The sequence below is a fragment of the Acanthochromis polyacanthus genome, chromosome 7 (genome assembly GCF_021347895.1).
Source record: "Acanthochromis polyacanthus isolate Apoly-LR-REF ecotype Palm Island chromosome 7, KAUST_Apoly_ChrSc, whole genome shotgun sequence".
NCBI classification, from domain to species: Eukaryota; Metazoa; Chordata; class Actinopteri; family Pomacentridae; genus Acanthochromis; species Acanthochromis polyacanthus.
Window position 1 is genome coordinate 4968184 of NC_067119.1, and position 20471 is coordinate 4988654.

At 39.2% G+C, this 20471-nt stretch overlaps 1 protein-coding gene across 1 annotated transcript in view; it reads left to right on the forward strand.

The window, feature by feature from the left end:
* Positions 1 to 7010: 7010 nt before the first annotated feature.
* The window catches only part of cfap299 (cilia and flagella associated protein 299), a 122800-nt gene continuing 109339 nt past the window's right edge, over positions 7011 to 20471 (forward strand). Inside the window, exons 1-2 of the mRNA XM_022208259.2 lie at positions 7011 to 7180; positions 10225 to 10367. Of these exons, the coding sequence (XP_022063951.2) occupies positions 7070 to 7180; positions 10225 to 10367 (254 nt within the window). The 5' untranslated portion in view covers positions 7011 to 7069. The remainder of the gene's footprint in view (positions 7181 to 10224; positions 10368 to 20471) is intronic.

Consider the following 20471-nt stretch of genomic DNA (forward strand, 5'->3'; position numbering starts at 1 on the left):
GAAGCTAAATGTGAGACGCTGTTCTAGTGCAACATGTACAAAGTTAGATGAGTTTTCATCTCATCCCTTTTTTCGGCAAATGTTTAATTGCATTGCAGGACGGTTAAATTAGACGTCTGTGCTGAAATATGTGTGCACGGTACAGTAATTCTCCCTGAAATCCCAAAGACTTCACAGGTCTGCTGCAGACGGAGTCCAGGATCTGAGCTGGACTAATGGAAGACAGGTGTTTGTGTGCTGACAGGCTGATGTTCTCCAAATCCTCTGAGGTCATGACAGCTCTGACTTTAGTCTAAAACAGACCTGAGCGCCGATTACTCACCGAAATTCCCCCTTTTCTTTCAGATACAGTCATGATTGGAATTCCTCCCCTCCCGACACTAATGATTATACATTTGACCTCATTAACATTTAACATTTTTTCCCCTTTTATCTTGCTGGGTCATTCCATTAAAAATCCATCAGTGACTCCCACCTAACCCCCTCAGATTGAGTTTATTTTATTTAAAAATAACTTTAGTACATCTAAAGAAGCAATGCAGAATTTCACCTTCATACTGTGAATAGTTTCAGAGTTACAGACCGTTGAAGTACATAGCAGTGAGATGAAATATCGCACTTTTCGTACGTTATAAGTCGTATAGTTTCCTACGTACAGGGGAAAGACACGTTAAGTTTTAAGGGCTGATTTAGAGAAAAAATAAATTTTACATACATTAACCATCTAAAGAAGTTATTTTGATGAGAGCATTTTTGAGCATAAAAAACACTGATTCTGAGGGGATCTACTGGGAATTCTTTTCCAATCTGGTTGGTTTTGTCTGGATTAACTCCACACTTTTCACAGCATCTTATGTCGATGCTTATCAGTAAATTTAATGCCATTATAGAGCAGAAAAAAGGCGGAATAAAGTGCAATCTGTAACGTTGAATAAAAAGGCACTTAAAGTTTAAATTTAAATTTATGAGGGGGGTAAAAATCCAAAAGTCCAACCATATTTACACGTCCTACAACACTATGTAGATGACAAACAACTTTATATTGAAGCAAAAATTGGTTACAGAGTTCAACTTTAGACAAAAAAAATATTCTAAAATGACATTCTGCCATTTCACAAGTTTGTACATGGTCCCTGTTGGTTAAATCATAAGCGGGGTGATAAATTTGACTTCTCTGAGGTTGGATTTTGAAAATGGTAGCAAGCAGACAGTGAGATCAGGGAAAGAGAAGCTAGCCAAGAGTCAGTAAAAAGTGAAGATTCAGATGTCAAAACTGGCAGTACTGGTCATTACTGGTTAGATTGCGTCTTAAAAACATGTCCAACCTGAGTTCTTACCCTCTGCAAACTGCCATTTCATGCACATCCATCCGTCACAGCTCCAAGATCATCAAAATGTGTTACAATAGAAATACACACGTGGACAAAATTGTTGGTACCCCTCAGTTAAAGAAGGAAAAACCCACAATTCTCACTGAAATCACTTGAAACTCACAAAAGTAACAATAAATAAAAATTTATTGAAAATTAAATAATCAAAAACAGCCATTACTTTTGAATTGTTGATTAACATAATTATTTAAAAAAACAAACTAATGAAACAGGCCTGGACAAAAATGATGGTACCTCTATAAAAGATTGAAAACTATTTGACCAGAGTGACATGATTAACTCAGGTGTGTCATTTAATTGACATCACAGGTGTTTCCAAACTCATAATCAGTCAGTCTGCCTATTTAAAGGGAGACAAGTAGTCACCCTGCTGTTTGGTGAAAAGGTGTGTACCACACTGAACATGGACAACAGAAAGCGAAGGAGAGAATTGTCCCAGGACATCCGAAAAAAAATGATAGACAAACATCTTAAAGGTAAAGGCTATAAGACCATCTCTAAACAGCTTGAAGTTCCTGTGACAACAGTGGCTCATATTATTCAGAAGTTCAAGACCCACGGGACAGTAGCCAACCTCCCTGGACGTGGCCGCAAGAGGAAAATTGATGACAAATTGTATCCAAAGAGCCCAGAGCAACCTCCAAAGAAATTAAAGGTGAACTCCAAGGCCAAGGTACATCAGTGTCAGATCGCACCATTCGTCGTTGTTTGAGCCAAAGTGGACTTCATGGGAGACGACCAAGGAGGACACCACTGCTGAAAAAAACTCATAAAAAAGCCAGACTGGAATTTGCAAAAATGCATGTTGACAAGCCACAAAGCTTCTGGGAGAATGTCCTTTGGACAGATGAGACCAAACTGGAGCTTTTTGGTAAGGCACATCAACTCTATGTTCATAGACTCAAAAACCAAGCATACGAAGAAAAGAACACTGTCCCTACGGTGAAACATGGAGGAGGCTCAGTAATGTTTTGGGGCTGCTTTGCTGCATCTGGCACAGGGTGTCTTGAAAGTGTGCAAGGTACGATGAAATCTGAAGACTATCAAGGCATTCTGGAGAGAAATGTGCTGCCTAGTGTCAGAAAGCTTGGTCTCAGTCGCAGGTCATGGGTCTTCCAACAGGACAACGATCCAAAACACACAGCCAAAAACACCCAAGAATGGCTGAGAGAAAAGCGTTGGACTATTCTAAAGTGGCCTTCTATGAGCCCAGATCTGAATCCCATTGAACATATGTGGAAGGAGCTGAAACATGCCATTTGGAGAAGACACCCATCAAACCTGAGACAACTGGAGCTGTTTGCTCATGAGGAGTGGGCCAAAATACCTGTTGACAGCTGCAGAACGCTCATTGACAAATACAGAAATCGTTTAATTGCAGTGATTGCCTCAAAAGGTTGTGCAACAAAATATTAAGTTATGGGTACCATCATTTTTGTCCAGCCCTATTTCATTAGTTTGTTTTTTTAAATAATTATGTTAATCAACAATTCAAAAGTGATGGCTGATTTTGATTATTTAATTTTCAATAAATTTTTATTTATTGTTACTTTTGTGAGTTTCAAGTGATTTCAGTGAGAATTGTGGGTTTTTCCTTCTTTAACTGAGGGGTACCAACAATTTTGTCCACGTGTGTATCTCTGTGTCTGATTGTGCAAATAATCTGCTTTCATGTTACAAACAGAATAGAATAGCCAGTGAGATCGATCTGTTAAATTCATTTCCAAAAACAAAAAAGGTTGGCAGGCTATGATAACTAAGATTCTTCAGATCTGTCCTGAGCAGAAAAGAACGTCAGAATTCACGTCCAACCTCGAAGACGATCGACTACAACGGCAGATGAACGAGAACAGAAATCTGAGGCTCAGAATTTGTCGTCAGCGTGAATCCATGCACCCGACAGTCTTTTTATCAGGAGTCCAGGCTGCTGCCCTTGCTGAGGAATGAGTTCTTGGCTCACTCTGGACTGTTCAACACTAATCAGACGGGGTTTCAGCATCACTGCTTAACATTTGCATCCCTTTATGTCCTCAATTTACCATCTTCTAATGTCTACTTTACTCATCATGAAGTAAAAGTCCTTCCAGACTGAGTTCAGCAGCCTCCCCAGGTCAATACATCTGAGTCCACCTTTGGGATGTGGTAGAACACAACATGTGAAGCTGACAAATCTACAGAAATGATAAAACATGGAGAAGTTTGTGGGACCCATGACACCAAGAACTTAACCTTCCCCTAGAAAGCACTAGTGTTTGGGGTCACATAGAAATGTCCTCATTTTTGAAAGAAAATAAGTTTTTTTTTCAGTGAAGATGGCATTAAATGAATCAGAAATCCAGTCCACACATTGCTAATGTGGTAAATGACTAATCTAGCTGCAAACAGCTGATTTTTAATGGAATACCTCCATAGGGGTACAGAGGAACATTTCCAGCAACCATCACTCCTGTGTTCTAATGCTACATTGTGTTAGCTAATGCTGTTGAAAGGCTCATTGATGATTAGAAAACCCTTGTGCAGTTATGTTAGCACATGGATAAAAGTGTGAGCTTTCATGGAAAACATGAAATTGTCTGGATGACGTCAAACTTTTGAACGGTCGTGTATATATTTTTGTTTATCAAGCTCAAAAGCTACCAAATCAAATACTGTGTGAACAGAAAAAAGACGAATCACTGTAAAGAAGATTGTTCAACACAGACTTAGAACAACAGAAGTTTCACATCTATTATTCACAGCGGCATTTAATAATTAAATGGGGTTTTATTTCTAGGTAAGAAAACATGGGTGACCTCAGAAATGAGACGAAGCTTGCGTGACAGTTTTTATGTAAAGTTGATCTTGAAGGAGCAGTGGGTTCCCTCGTCACATGTCTACCTCTCTGCCATCTGCCCCCCCTTCTCTTTGTCTGATTCCTGCATATTTGCCATAAGTTACCTCACTTTCCACACACGTCACTGCAGAGCTATTAAAAGTCACACTGGGTGATAAAATTAAACAAAATCATAATAAGAATCGATAATGAGAGCCAAGAGGTACAGTATTTCTGCAAACAGAGTCGAGAATATTCCCACAGAACATCGTATTCTGTCTTTAAAGGTAGTGACGGTTCAAAAATAGAGCAAATGACACATTATTCCAGGTGTGCAGAGTAAACGGAGCTCAGAGAGGTCGTTCAGGTGCAGACGTACAGTATTCCAGGGGACATGTTGTCCTTTTTCCGTCTGTGATTTAGAGATTAAATAATTCAAACGAGTTGAATTCAATGATTTACCGTGTTTGCTTTCTGTAATCCCAGATCAAATTTAAAATGACGGTGCACAGACACAAGATTAAAAACAGACCAATGCTCTGAAATAAACCGGTGAAAATCTGATTTAACCCTCGTTCTGTGGGTCAAAGTGACCCATTTTAAAGTTTGAAAATGTGAAATTAAAAATTTCACAGTGAAATTTCTGATGTCAACATTTTTGGGGAATTTTTAAACATTTTTGGTGGAAAAAAAACAAATGTTAAAAAAAAGGGTTTCTCTAAGAACATTCATAAAACAACAACCAAAATCCAGTGAAATTCGCTGGATTCTGGTTGATTTTTTTGTGAATGTTCTTAAAGAAAATACTGGAAGTTTTACAGATATGTGTGTAATCACTTTAGATATTTTTTAGGACTTTTTGGAAGATTTGTACTCATATTTTGAAAATATTTACAAGAATGTTCATGCCAAATTTGCAGGATTTTGTTTTTTTTGATAAGATTTATAAAGGTAACTTTCAAGGAATTATTGGAATTTTCTTCCTGAAGGTTTTGCAAATTTTCAGCTATTTGGGGAATTTTTTAGCTGAATTTTTGGATTTTTTCAGACAAGGAAACAATATTTTTTGGTGCCCGTAAATGAGGACAACAGGAGGGTTAAACATGACATTCAAAACTAATTTCCTTTAAAAGGGACCCAAATACAATACGACTAAAACAGATACAATAGAAAACAGCTCAACATGCAGCCACAGCTGACTTTCACTGTTATTGCACTCTACAGTTCACACCTCCAGTCTCAACAACATTTTCTCCTGCAGTGGGTGTTAGATTTCCAACCAAGACCTGAGAAACGGAATGAGACTTTTCCCAAACTGGTATAGATTTAGACAAGGAGCCAAAAGAACATGTGAGGAAACTTAGAGTTCTTGTGCAACAACAGTTTTTGCACTAGAGCTCAATTCAGCGAAATTTAGAAAGATGTTGCCTTCTTGGTCCATCAGCTGCACTTCAAGCACAACTATCACAATTAAACCGTCTGATTCATTCATACATCAGCACGTAAATAAATACACACAGGCTTTTACAAACATGCTGTTCTTGCAATATAACATCTTCTAGAAAAAGTGAAGGTCATAACTGCTTTTAGGTCCCTTCTTAAACTTTTACTGGAGATATTTCCTGGATTTTACTTGAGTTTCAATAGGTTTTAAAAGGTCTTTTGAAAATGCTTCAGCTTTTCAAGCATCGTATTGTTTTTTTTTTAGCCACAATTTTTGTTTTTCTATTCAAAATCTGATCACTTGTCTGATTTATGTTGCCGCCTTGTGGGTTTTTGGAAAGTCTTCTATAAATAAAAATTACTATTATTAGCCACAATCGCCCTGTGGTCTGCAGGTAATTTCGTCAGACTGATATACACCTTGAAGGTGGGATTTCATTGTAAATTACACTTTCATTGCAGTTCCTGACAAATTTCACCTTCATTAAGACATTCATGGAGCCCTACAAGATGCAATGGTAGGTAACATGTACATAGAAAGACATTAAACAAATAAAATACTATCATTAACAATGACACTGGATGCCAGTTAAATTAAAAGATCAAATGCAGTTCCATCTTTCTTATGAATACACTTAAAAATGAGACATTTCTTACAGGAATTAGATATTACTCACTTCCATCCAGTCCCAAAAGCAGATCACGTTGCTGCCCCATTTTCCTCAGGCAAATGCATTTTGGCACATAATTAAAGGTCCCTGGAGAGGTCAAACAAATAAATAAATAAAAGGCCAGTTGACATTGCACCACCATAACTGTCCCACTTCTGTCTTCAAAAAAATCAAAAACTCTGAACCCATCAACTTTTAGCTTACCATCTCTGCCAATGGCAACAACTCTGTACAGAAAAAAAGCTAGCAAACATAAGCCAGCTTGGTCTGAAGTAGCTAAGTGTATTGACAATAAATTCACAATTTCATTAATCAATAAAAAAAAAGACAGTAAATACATTTTAACGTTGAAAGTTGAGTGGAAAAGTACTTACGTTTGTAGGCCAGGTAGTCACTTTCCTTGCTCTTCCTTCCACCATTTTTTTTCTGTCTCCCTCTCCTTCTTGTTTTACGGCGGTTGGCATCCAGCTTATTTTTTTTCTGTCGCGCAATGCATGATGGTATATACATCCTAGTTTGCAACGGTCGGCTGTACATTACTTATCAGGGCGGATTAATTTTGTAGTTTTTTGTTGTTACTATTTTCTATTCTATATTACACAGTTTATAATGAGGATTTTACATAATTGTATTTTTTTGCTCTTTTTTTTAAATCGCGTTTACCTCTACTTCCTGTCACGGGTTACCAACCTTTACAAAGCACAGGTAGGCCGGTTGCCATGGCAGAGCTTCACTACACAGACAGCGGGTAGATGGAGAACAGCGGCGCAGTCGGTCGTTTCCACGATTCTCTGTCAAAGTTTAAAGTCTACGAGGATTATCTGGATTCCAAAGTCACTTCAATGGACCTATTTTACCTAAAAGTGAGTCACTTTATTACAAACTATTCACTTTAAGCTGTGTTTACCCGCGTAACCGCGTTCTGTTATACACCAAGTCAGAACCACATTGACTCAGCTGCAACTTTAAGGTTATCTTTCTGTAAATACAGTATTTAACTTGAGCAAAACACAGTTTTTGACGTTTTACAATCACCAACACCTCTTCTTAATTTCAGCTTGTATTAAACCACCCAACACGATCTCATTACCAGTAAAGCATCATTTTTTTCCAGGCCTGTTGCTGGGAAGATGGCAGTAGCAGCTAGCTAACATCTCTCACGGATTTTCTCCGCTTTTTATACAATTGTTCGCCGTATACGAAACTAAATGTGTGCCGAATTAACAATTATGTCAATAGCAATACCAAAATAACTTAATTTGTGTTTTACGAGTCTTGTCTCTCATGGCAGAGAACAAGTAAACACACTTCGCAATATATTGAATGGAGATTGGCCTACGGTCCTCTACTTTTTTATCAACTATTTTACCCAAATATAGTTATTTTAATCACATAAGTGACTTGAATTGTACTTTTTCCTGTTTAATGTTTTTATTAGCATGCATAAACTTATTTTCATTAAAGCACATTTTAGGTTTTGCCAAGTGTAATAAGTTTTGTTGGTGTAGTGTCTTTATCTGGACGCTAGATGGTAGTCACACACAGGTTTGACAAAATGAGGTTTAAACAAAGCAGATGCCACCATCTAATCACTTTATTTAAGACGATAAAGAGCCTAAATACATATTTATAGCGATTACACACAGTTATAAGGTTTAAGAGCACTAAGGACAACGAAAATGTTGTTTATTCTCATCATGGGTCAAAATCAAGTTTGTCTAAAGACCAAAACACATCAAGACTGTGTTGGTATAAGTGATTCTCTTGATGATCAAAGTCTAGTCCTGGTCAATTACCTACAGTTAAGACCAAAATTACTCTTACACGTGTCAAATTTTGACTTAAAGTAAACTTTTATTTGACAAACAACTGACAAAAACGGTAAGATGCTGTGTTTGAGAACAGTAAATTCCAAACATTTTGATTTATTTTATTTCTAACAAGACAATGTTATGAAACATAGAAGCTGAAATGGTTAATGGAAACCAATATAAGCATTTTGGAGTTCAAACCTAAATCCTGTCAACAATCTGTGGATGAACTAAAGACAAGAGTGATGGTAAAGGAAGCTTTTAACCTTTAAGACCTGGAGATTGATGCAAAGGAGGAACAAAATCCCAGTGGAGACCTGCAGAAAGACTGTTAACAGTTATTAGAACTGTTTTATTGATGTGGTTGCAAAAAAGACTTTGACACTCATGACTGAAAAGGGGTATAAATTTGTTTTTGTTGTCTTGTTTTTGGTAAAAATGTTCCAGAAACATGAAAAACTTAAATGGCTTTTGTGACTTTATGTCATTTTTAGCCCAAAAATGACCTATTGGTCATGTAAAAATAAAAATAAAAACTTGAATAATTTTGGGGCTGCACAGTGGACAGTGGTTAGCACTTTCGCCTTGCAGCAACAAGATCCCTGGTTCAAATCCCGGAGTGGGCCTAAGATCTTTCTGCATGGAGTTTGCATGTTCTCCCTGTGCATGCGTGGGTTTTCTCCAGGTACTCCGGCTTCCTCCCACAGTCCAAAATATGCTGAGGTTAACTGGTTACTCTAAATTGTTCATAGGTGTGATTGTTTGTCTGTATATGTAGCCCTGTGACAGACTGGTGACCTGTCCAGGGTGTCCCCTGCCTTCACCGAGTCAGCTGGGATAGACTCCAGCACCCCCCATGACCCTAGTGAGGATAAAGCGGTGTATAGAGAATGATGGATGGGTGAATAATTTTGAGCTTAAATGTATCTATATCCGTCTGAAAGAAAGGCAGCTGTCTGGAGGAAACATTAGGCTATTAGTTTGAAATAAATTATGCATTTTTATGTCAACAAAAGAACTATCTGAGTTACTTTTATACCGAGTTTGAAGACTTTCTTCAGGTCTTTGACTTTCAAGTAATTCATGAACAAATTTACAATCCCACTTGGGTCCTGCAGATGGCACACTTGCTAATGATATATGAAACTGCTGTAGTGGCCACTTTGTTTGCACACCTGTGTCCACACAGAGGAGAACAAGTCATATCTGAGCTGATAATCAGCTGCAGTCAATCACAATCAGACCCAGTCCTCCTCATGTTGTGACACAACGCAATCAATCCAGGTCCTCTAACCTGCGGAGTCGAGCTGATAAAGCCTAGAGCTCCGATAAATCAGCTAATTATAAACTTATTTCTCACAGATTTTGTTATTTAGCTCTTGTCACAACTATCAGAGGAAAAGTGAAGCAGTTAAGGGTCACCGGGAGCTTGGCGTGACTGCAGTATTAGTCCAGGAAGAGGCAGCACATTCAAATAGACTCATTCAATGAGCCTTGAAAAAGAAGACAATGATTTTCAGGCCAATTTTAGGACCGGCAAATGTCTGAGACTCATTTCTGGTGAGCCACATCAAAGTTGAAGGAAAATATAACTTTCCCTCTCGGGTGCGGACGCAGGACCGGCTGCTGGGATTTTGGGTAAGTGGACATGTGGCAGGAACTTTGATCTAACAAGCCGCAGGATTTGACAGCAAGATTTGGTTTTTAGATGAAGACTTTATGGCTTGGCTTTAATGGCGGCCGGCCTGCAAACAGTGATTGGAATAACGTAGCTAACAATCCCTGCAGACACACTAAGCACATGAATGGATCTGCGAACAGGCATGAAATCACACTGAAGCCATAAAACCGAAGCAGAGCAGGTCATCACTTCCGCACTCTTTGGGCAGGGCAGTGAAATAACGTCTTTAATCTACACAACCAGAGTAAGTCCTAAATCATTACTGGCTGACAAGATTTCAAATTTCCCCCGTCGCTGCTCTGCGGTGATCATCAGCCGAGTGGTGACAGCTTATCACGCCAGAGCTCAACATCTGAGGATCTCCAGCTTCTCCCTTCTCCTCGGCTGACTCCTCTCCTTTCCTTGTCTGTTGCAGAGCAGGGAGTTGGCCCGTAAGCTGGTGGAGCACGGCCACAAGGGCACGGTCCTGAGCAGGGAGGAATTTGTGGAGAGGAAAGCAGCTGCACAGGCTGCAGAGGCTGCAAAGACCAACGCTTTCCACAACAAGGGCCGGCCAGCGTGAGTTAACTCCTCACCAAACCCACCACACTGCTGCATGACTAACCAGGGAGGCAAACTGCTCACCAACTGCCACTGAAACACTAGAATACATCAAGAGTTTCTGATGTGTTCTGAAAATTAATTTAATGAGAAAGTTTTAAGGTCCAAAGTTCTCTCAATCCCCTTTTTTTTTTTTTTTTTTTTTGCTGGAAGCTCCATGTTTATCAGTTTCTGCACTTGTTAGGGATAGAACGATTATCAACCTTGTTGATTATCGTGTCAGATATTTGCCATTTTTCCAATTATCGGTGTTTTTATTGACAATTACTGATGCATTAAACACTTCAGGTCTGATGAACAAGAAACACAAACCAGGAAATTAGCTTCTCTCACAATGGCTAATGCTATGCTAACAGCTAGCGACTAAATTTAAAGGCAGCCACAGATTAACCTGAAACAGAATCTGGAAAACAATAATTAATCTGAGATATGGACCTCACTGGGCAATAAGTGACAGAACATTGGCATTTGTCCAATTATCAGTATTTGTGTTGGCCGATTATTGATAAATTAAATGTACTACTTCAGCTTTGCTCACAATGGCTAATGCTATGCTGACAGCTAGCGTCTAAATTAGACCGCAATTACCGATTAACTTGAAACAGAGTCTGGAAAGCAATCATTAATTTAACACCTGGAAAATCCTGATATTTGTATTTTAACTGACCGATTTATTGATGAATTAACCACTTCAGGTCTGATGCTAACAACTAGCAGCAAAGTTAGATGGCAGCCCCAGAGTAACCTGAAAGAGTCTGAAAAACAATAACAAATAAAGCTTTAATGTTTGGACCTTACTTGACAATAAAAGTAGTAGTACAGTGAAATACTAAGAAAATAGAGAACAGCAGAAGACAAACTGATCGATCTCACATAAACAGAGGAGATAACTGAATCACTATCATTTCTATTTTACATATTCAGTTATAGTCAGCCTTATTAATGAAGAAGTCTAGTTAAGAATGACACCACTTTTGATGTATTTTTGTTTCAAATATCTTGATTAAGAACAGAAACTTGTTGGTCAATCGCTAGTATTTGTACGGTTGCTGTGTTTTTGTCAAAGTACCAAACCTTTCCTGTTGCGAGGGTGCATAATGAGAAAGAAAACCCAGTCTCCATCTGCTGGACTTTGATCCCTGGTTGGATTGTTGAGCAAAGACACCGGCCGGCAGCTTCCGTTCTGCTGCTGCAGCTGATCCCAAACCTCGTCTGTCCAAGGCCCTGCCCCGTGAAGTCTGATTACAATTGCTGGTTAATAAAAGGCTGCGGTTAATAGTGCTCACACTGGGCAGTAACAGGCCAAAAATAGTTCTGAGCATGTTTTTCAAAGCGGTGGAGCTGGTGTGCCGATAAACGGGGCCGATTTTAGCCTGCTGTAATCTGGTGGGCTGGTAGAAATAATAGGTGGGCTACGTGGGCGGTAGGTGGTCGGTGGCTAGAGATTAGTGACCACACGGTGCCTTTCTGAGGTCAGATACTGGAATATACTCCTTATAAAGTGGTGTTTTTGTATGAATCTGCAACTGTAATTAGAAATAATGCAATTGGTTTTATTTCATTTGAACACATCGAAAGTTTCAGGTGTTATGATTGCTTATTGTTCAATGTATACAGTGAGGTTTAAGCATCTATGTTGTGGTTGGACTGACTCGAGCCCAGCATTGATATTTATTGGCCACACCTCCTTGCATTTTGCAGCACATCTGACCCAGTGTTTAAACTGCTGTGTTCGTGATTTTACAAATTCATGCCATCTTCCTTGTCTGACAATTTCGATTGTGTCTCATGCGGTAATGCGCCATCAAAAGGATGAAATCTGCAGGGATATTGAACTGAAAAAGTTATATTATGACTCAAAATCACAATATAAATCAAAAGGTACAATTTAAAATACAGATTTGTTCCAGTTCAGACATTCTAGAGCAGAGTATCAGTTTGTGTTTTTTCACAAGCTGTGGGGCCATGTTTGTGCTTTTATTTGGTTTTAATACATAGTGACCTTTGGAAATGAACTTCTGATGCAATCAAAGGTTAGAAATGGCAGCATACTGGTGTTTCTCCATTTACTTACCCCCCCCAAAAAAACCCAATAAAATCAAAATTTTTGATTGGTTGGGTACAATACATGTTCAGGTAGGCTTGTAGATGGTACAAAAACGATAGATGTAGCAACCAGCTCTGAAAAGTGAATGTGTAAGGGCTTTAAAGTGCAATACTACTGAGCACCACTCGGCGCTGGCTCCAAAAAATTCAGGCTCCAATAGACTCCCATTCAAAAATCATCATGAAAACCGAGGTCAATATTTTTTTTTTTCTCCTCAAGTTATGACTTTTTTTTAAAAATTCCCTCCCCTTAATCAGAATTATGGCAGTCCATCTGAAAAATGGTTCTATGCTTGAAAAGAAAAAAAAAAAACCCTCAAAGTGCATGATGTTTGGGGGCAACCTGGAAATAACAAAGTTGAGGCTTCAAAATAACAGTTTACAGAGCAAGGGATGACGTCCTGGTAGCTAAATCCTTCTTTTATATAAAGTTTGTACTACATTAAGCCTACATCTACCCATAGCTCCCCTTTAGTTTAACCGGTAAAGCTATCACTGTCTCAAAAAACAGACTCGGTCTTTTTATGCTTCGTACAATCCTGACGACTTGCAGGATGGAACCTTTAGTTTCATTCTTCCTCTTCAGATTTCCAGTTTGAGCATGTCTGGCTGAATTACGACAATATTACAACTTTTTAGGGTGCAGTGTTGACTAACTTTAGTGTTTGAGCAGAGTTGTAGGTGAGCTGGTGTGCTCAAGCTGCAACAAACATGCACATGAGGACAGAGACTGGAACCACTTGGCTTTGCACACTGTAGAAGAGGTTTTTAGGCCATTTTCAATCAGGAAGGGATCCTTTTCATGGCTTAAATGTCTAAAAATGTAACTTTGATATACAAAGGTGTGTTTTAGCGGGTTAATCAATGATCGGCTAGGGACTAAATGTGAGAATGGACACTTGTTTTAGTCTCAGTATCTCATGGCCGACCATCAGGACTCTTGTAACTTCACAACGCAATGAACTTGTTCAGTGAGAACTGGTAAATCAAATTGTCAGCTAATATTTTTATTATATAGATAAAGCGGTGTATAGAGGATGGATGGATCTTTTCCTTTCTTCCTGTGATCTCCAGACAGGCTTTCTGGCTTCCAGATAGAGCGATCTTGTGGAAAATGTGAAATGCATTTTTGGCTGAAGTCCAGCACTGTTAATCAAAGCGTGACAGGTCATAAAATTAGGATTTTTTTTTTTTTTTACTGTTGTATCCGGTGCAGTGGTGGTTTGAGCAGCTTATATTACTTTTTATGATTTTTTTTACAAAGACGTGATAGATGGGAGCAGTTCATCAACTCCGTATCCAGCGTGAACAAGACTCTTTATCTGAACAAGCCTGCACATCTGTCTAAATTCAGATAAAGAAAATGTTAACATAAACAAGCCGAATGACAAAGCTGCAAACTGCCCCTCCTCAGGAAAATGATCACACAGATATTGTTCTCGTCCCTGATAAAGCCATGGGGTTTGTGGTGTCTTCTTTTGATGACAAGCCAGAGCAGACAAATAAGACCATTCACCACACACACATGGTTTTGCAGTATCCAAACATTTACCTGCTAGGTGTTGAATTTGATTGAACCCTCAGATGCTTATCCAAACGTGCAGATGTCTCACTGTTGTCCCCCCCCCTCCTCCTCCTCCAAGCGTCTGTGAACATCAGTGACACTGGTGAAATGGGAGCCTCCACACCTGCGGTTACAGTGATATTAGGCCACAAAGCCTTTCATCTTGTCCCAACAGGATCCAGGGAAATGTTGTACGGGAACATTGGGATGTTATATACACAGTAGTCTGTTCCGTTTCCAAGATCTACATCAATGTGGCCCGTTTCAAAGGCTGCGATCCTGTTTGTCGGGTCCAAAACAGTGTTTGGAGTACAGAATTCGATACTTCAGGCTGGTTTTAAAGTCTTTTAGGACTCCAGCTGTAGTTCACGACACTTAGAATGGAGTCACAAAAGCAAATAAACACCATCGTAGTGTCCTTAAAATCTTCCCAAATCATCCATGCACCATTATCAGTGTCTCAGCTACTGATTTATGTTGAGTGTTTTTTTTTTTTTTTTTTTTTTTTAAACAATTCACTCTTCTCCAAAAATTTAGCAAAATTTTCTTTGTTCAATAGAGCTCTGAAGGAAGTAGTACATCAGACTGTGGTGTGCAGAAACTATTTCGAAGATATGTCACCTTTTATTGTATTTATTTTTTGTCAGAGAAATGTGGACGTAGCACTGAAATGCTAGCAGCTGGCCTTACATGTCTGGTTGGATGTGTGACATAGTTTATTTTGTCAGTTTGTACTAGTAAAAAAGTATTTTATCTGATAGTATTGTTGCATAATGCTAATATATATGTAAAAGAAAAGAAAAAATGCATGAATTTACACGCTAACTCTTAATAAAACAAGCCAAAATGGCAAAATAACAGAAAAAGGCATGAGTTTAGATATTATTGGTAAAAAAAAAAAAACAGGCCAACACATAGATTTAGAAATGATCCTTTATTAAAAGCAGACTAAACTGTAAAATAACGGAAAAAAGCATGAATTTAGATGTTAACCCTTAAACACAGGCCAAAACTGTAAAATAACAGAAAAAAAACATGAATAAAAAAGCCTAGATTTAAACGTTATCCTCTATTTTTTTTTAAACACTGTTTTGTTGAGGAATACTACTTATTTTAATGTTTTACATTAGACAAATTATTCATGTCTAGGTATTTTTTCTTGCAAACAAGAATTTGGCAGTTTTAGGAACTGCCAAAGAAGTTTTAGCTAGATGACGTTTTTGTCCTGTCCAAATAATTTATTATTTAATGTAAGTTCCAGTCCGATTCTGAGATCATCCTAGGAGCTTTAGTAAAAAGCGCTGGACTTCTTTTAGGTTATTGAACACGTTTTACCTCTTATTTAAGCTGCTCTTTCATTCAGTCCAGGTAAAGTTCTTTATTAAACGGGCACCATGACAAAGTCTTCTGTGATGCTTAATGACCTCTGGCTAGAGCTTAAGTTTTCAATAGAATCAGAATCAAAGCAAACTGTATTTTTACATCCTAGTGACTATATTTGTCACATGAATCATGTATTTTTGGCCTAAAATAGCAATATCAACTCAAAACAAATATCCAATGTACTCTGTTTTCAATACAAATGAATCAGCTACTAACATACAATACTACTTATATGAAGACAGGACTGAGCTTAGGTTTATAGTGATACCAATACGTTTTAGCAAGCGCCAAAGGAAAACCAACAACAAATCAGCAGGTTTTGATAACTGTGGTTTCCTGTAATCAAGCACAATATATATTTTGGTTTTTCAAGTTATTAGGTGACATTAGAGCATAGATGGGTAAAAAAATCATATTTACTGACGTGTGTAGTCACCAAATACCCATTCTGAGCAAAGAAAAACCTTAAAACCAGAAGTTATTTTGCTCAATAGCAAGACATGAAAGCTGTGCTCTGGGATCTACTTTCCAGTGAACATTTATCTTCTGTAGATATGTTTTCAGTGGATTATTCCTTCAGCATCTAAACCGAACGTTGTCTTAACCAGACGCATGTGCTTAATGAGTGTTAGCACCGCAAGTGTGCAGAGTTGTTTCCCTTTTATAGCCTCTTTTGTATTGAATCTGACAGGATCCGTGTCGAGAAACAATCAGAAGAGCTGTTAGGTGCCAGATTTAAAACTCTACCGGTTTCCCATCTGCCGGAGCCATTTGAATGTTTTTTGTTTTTGCAGTACTCGAAATATTAGTCCCAAAATATCCACTCCTGGCTCTAATTTTATGTGCTTGTTGCCAGTATCAATTACCTTGCTTTTCATCAGCGCTGTCCATCGGACAGATAAAACAAAAGCTCCGTTAATAATTGGCCGTTTCTGGGAAAGAATCACCCATAAATTTTCCAGTCTATTTTGAGCTAGTCGAGCTGCGGCAAGTGTGTGTTTTTTTTTTTTTTTTTTAAATCCCCTCCAAGGTAATTAACAACGTCGTATTTTTGCAAAAAGAAAAAAACTTTACATTGGATGCGATCCCGCTCTAAGTAAGTGATAGCTTCCAGCAAATTAATGTTCATTCTTTAGATTAAACTTAATCCTCAAGTAATCATCGGATACATCTGCCATCTTTGAGGTTTTCTCACACTTTGGTCTGTAATTATGTGACCTGAGAGTGAAGTGTGGGTGAAGTATTTTGGTACATTTCACCTGCTGTTTGGATTATTGCTCCGCTGCCAACAAACCTCTAGGCGACTATACGCCAACATATTCTCTTTTTTTCTTCATGTATGCCTTTTGAAATAATTAACAGCTTTCACTGCTTTCCCACACTTGGATATTTGACATCTTGCAAAAGACCTTGACAAGGCAGGAAAAAAACACCCAGCGCAGAATTTACAGACTTTTTCCATCAGAAGCGGCAGGTTTTGAGCGCTGTTGAAATGCAGATTGCTCTTTCCTCTGTGGTTTTCTGATTGGACTTTCACCGCACTGACCTCCTGTCATGGTCGCATTGTGAAAACACGGGCCTCAGGATGCAAAGTACCACCTGCAACGTGGTCGAGCACAATCAATATGACGTCTGAAAAATGAGCCGGGCTGCAAAAACTGGCGGCGGTAGCGCGGTAAACAAACAAAATGTGGCTGTTTTTCGGCTCACGAAGAAGAAAAATCCATCTGCTAAAAGAGGAATAATCCGTGTATGGTTTCAGTTTCAAAATAAAATCTAAAAAAAACAAACCGTGATATTTTTTTTTTCAGTTTTTCAAAATTAAATGTGGAAGTGAAAAATGAAAATTTAACTAGTGAAAAATACACTGTTGGATTTTTGCTCGAGCTTTTTAAATCCGAAATACAAAATACGGCTGTTTTAATTTGTTGCAACACTGGAAGTTGCCGAGGAAGAACAGTTTTGAGCTGGTCTGAACCACGAGCACATATCAAGAATGGCTGGAATAGAGCCCTTATCCAATTTTATTCTTCTTGAGAATCACAAACCCTCGCAGAAATCAGCGACACTTTGCGTCACCATAAAGCTCCACATTGCTCTATAATGAGCATCAGGAGGTTCTGCATGGAGAATAATTTAATTTGAAAAATGTAATTTCTGGTTCCGCTTCCAAATGGTCTGCCGAAGGGAAAACGTTTTTTTTTTTGTTTTGTTTAAACCTTAAAATTGGTAAAAACGCAGTTTTTCTTTCTCTTCCCTTTTAAAACGCCCCCCCAAATTTTTTTTTTTTTCTCATTTCATTTTGAAATGGAAAAACCAAAGAGCTAACCATACACGAATTCAGAGGGGAAGTTTGGTTTAGATTTGCATTTATTTGTGCCTCTTGTTTCCAACATGTGTTCTCCGGTAAAGACTTCTGCACCTGCATGCTAATCCTCCCGTGGCACCGGGTAGCCATGCTGTTTTGGGAATGCCTTTTGCCTTCTCCTGGGCCTTAACCTACGTCTCCCAAGGCATGTCTTTTTTCAGAGCTCTGTCACTGCTCTGTGTTTTCTCCCCCCCTTCCTCCTTCCTTTCTCTTCTTTTCAACCTCCCCGTGCTCTCTTGGAGACCTTTAGTGCCTGCAGGTGTATAAATAGAGCTGTTTTCAATTAAGGAGCTAACCTCGCCTATAGCGTGCATCTGATCAATGAATGCCCCTGCACCTGTGGTAATAAAATACCAAGGGAGTGGAGATGGTGCGGTGAATGCTAATCAGATGTTGCCCCGTCTCGTTTTTTTTTTTTTTTTTAAAAGGACAGCATGCTCCTCCTGACAGCTTGGCCGTGAAAGGCAGCAAGGTGGAGGAGGATCACAAAAAGACCAAACAAAAGACCCGCTGCTCTCATCAGATGCAAGTGAAACTCAATACGTGATTGAAAAAGGAAGCTTGGATGAATGGGATGCTTAGTCACTTGTGCGGTTGTTTGGTTAGCGGGGGAGCTGACGGCCGGTCAGAGTCAACAAATGGTTTCACGAGTGCTGGGTTCTGATAGCTGCTTCCAATTCTGGATCCGGTTTCCACCTGGATTTGTTAAACTGACTCCCGTCCAAGTACTTGATTTCAGCAGAACACCTCTTGTTCTTTGAATGAATCCTCCCACCTTCCCGACCTCCTGCCAGATGTTGAAAGTCAGTCCGGTGCAAACGGAACACATCCATACTGGAGATCTCGGTTGTTTTGCGTGGAGAAACATTTGATATCAAGTGAGAGACAAACAAGAGGGGCAGGGGAGCACTGCTGAGCAGACGTGAGGCCTCCGTTTCCTCTCAGCTCTGGATCCAGCCCAGAAGTCCATGTCAGCATATGTCCTGACCTCGCGTGCTCATGGCAGCCCGGTGAGGTTTCCATCAGGCTCCCCGCGATCTCCCCGCAGTCCAAACCACAGCCACGCTCATTGTCCATTGTGCTGCTACGTTTTTACAGTCCGCCTCAAGAATTCTCCGCTACCTAACGCTCTACTCTATATTAAAAGTGAGCCATCACCGGCGGTGCCAAGCAAAACCAGCGCAACGAACACGCACAGCGAATACATTTTCACTGCGGATCCAGCCTCCAGAATCTTAGCAAAAATAAGATTGTGGATGTGACTGACACGAGAAGCCTCACAAAGCTGATCCCAGGCTCATTTTTAGCGAACCAAACCCCCGCCACTCTCCGCCACTGCTACTCTGGCGAGGGCCCTTGGGCGACGAGGTTTTGCAGTCTCTATTACATGTGCTGTCAAACCAATTGCCTTCCTTGCACTTTGTGATTTTGGACGGGTGTGTAAATTTGGAGCTCTCCCCCTTGCCTGTGCTGTCCAGAGCCACACATCCTGCCAGGCTTCAGCTCACCACGACAGCCCACCGTGCAGCACTCGAATGGAAATATACGACGGTTTGTAACCAGCTGGTGCAACCGATAATAAATAAGAAGCCGTCGTTTGACCTGGATGTTGTAGGAGACCTTGCATATTTCACATTAATAAAACATCTGTCCTTACAACATTTAGCACACCAGCGTACTTTGGCGAAATTATGCTAACTTAGGGTCTCTTGTTAGCATTTATCTGCAGCTTTTAACCACATTACAATCACAATAAGGTTTTGTTTAGTTGTGGTCTGGTGTTTTTCCAATTCAAATAAACTTTGGTTGACAACTGAATCAATGAATAGACATATGTGAACTTAAACCAAAATGTTTCATTTCTATTTATCGGCATTTTTCATCCGTCTACTACATTCACAGATTACTGCAAACTGAACATGCAATCATAGTGATTATATTCAACATTTTAAGACTTTTTGCAAACTCAAGCACTTTCAATGTCTTAAAGTGGTTTGAGGGATGGCTACACCGTTTGCCTGGACCAGGACTGTCGTAGCTAACATTAGCTCTGGTGCTAACAGCAACATGTTTACTATTGAGGTGATCAGAAAACTCTTTGTTGCACAATTTGCACACAACCATGCTTTTATCCAAGCTAACATCAGGAAGATTTTTAGAAGAAAACTTTCTGCCCAACAAGCTCAATGCGTCTCATCTTTCTTCACTGTTCACCAAACTTCCTTGACATCACTTTGCATCTTCTTCGCGGCTGCAAACAGACTTTTAGGTTCATTAGCGCCACCTACTGGGCTGAATGTGCATCAGTGTTACCAGTGTGCCAGAAATTAGGGATCTGAGAAAGGTGCGATTAAATGCATTGTTTTCTTCTGTAGTTAATTAATGACATTAAAGTCCCAGCCCTATTTTAAAGTGATATTAATGTTCTTTTTTTCAGGATAAATTGGTTTACAGGTATAGAAAACAAAGAAAGCAAACATCAGTGAAATAGTGGCATTAAAGCATATGGTCATAATTTTTTCTGAGCTCTGTTTGTTGCTTTAAAACTGACAACTTCTGCAAGCATTACTGGAGTTTTCAACATCTTAGTTGATCCTCTCATTGAGATGAATGAAATTTTAAAAACTCATAACACAGCAGG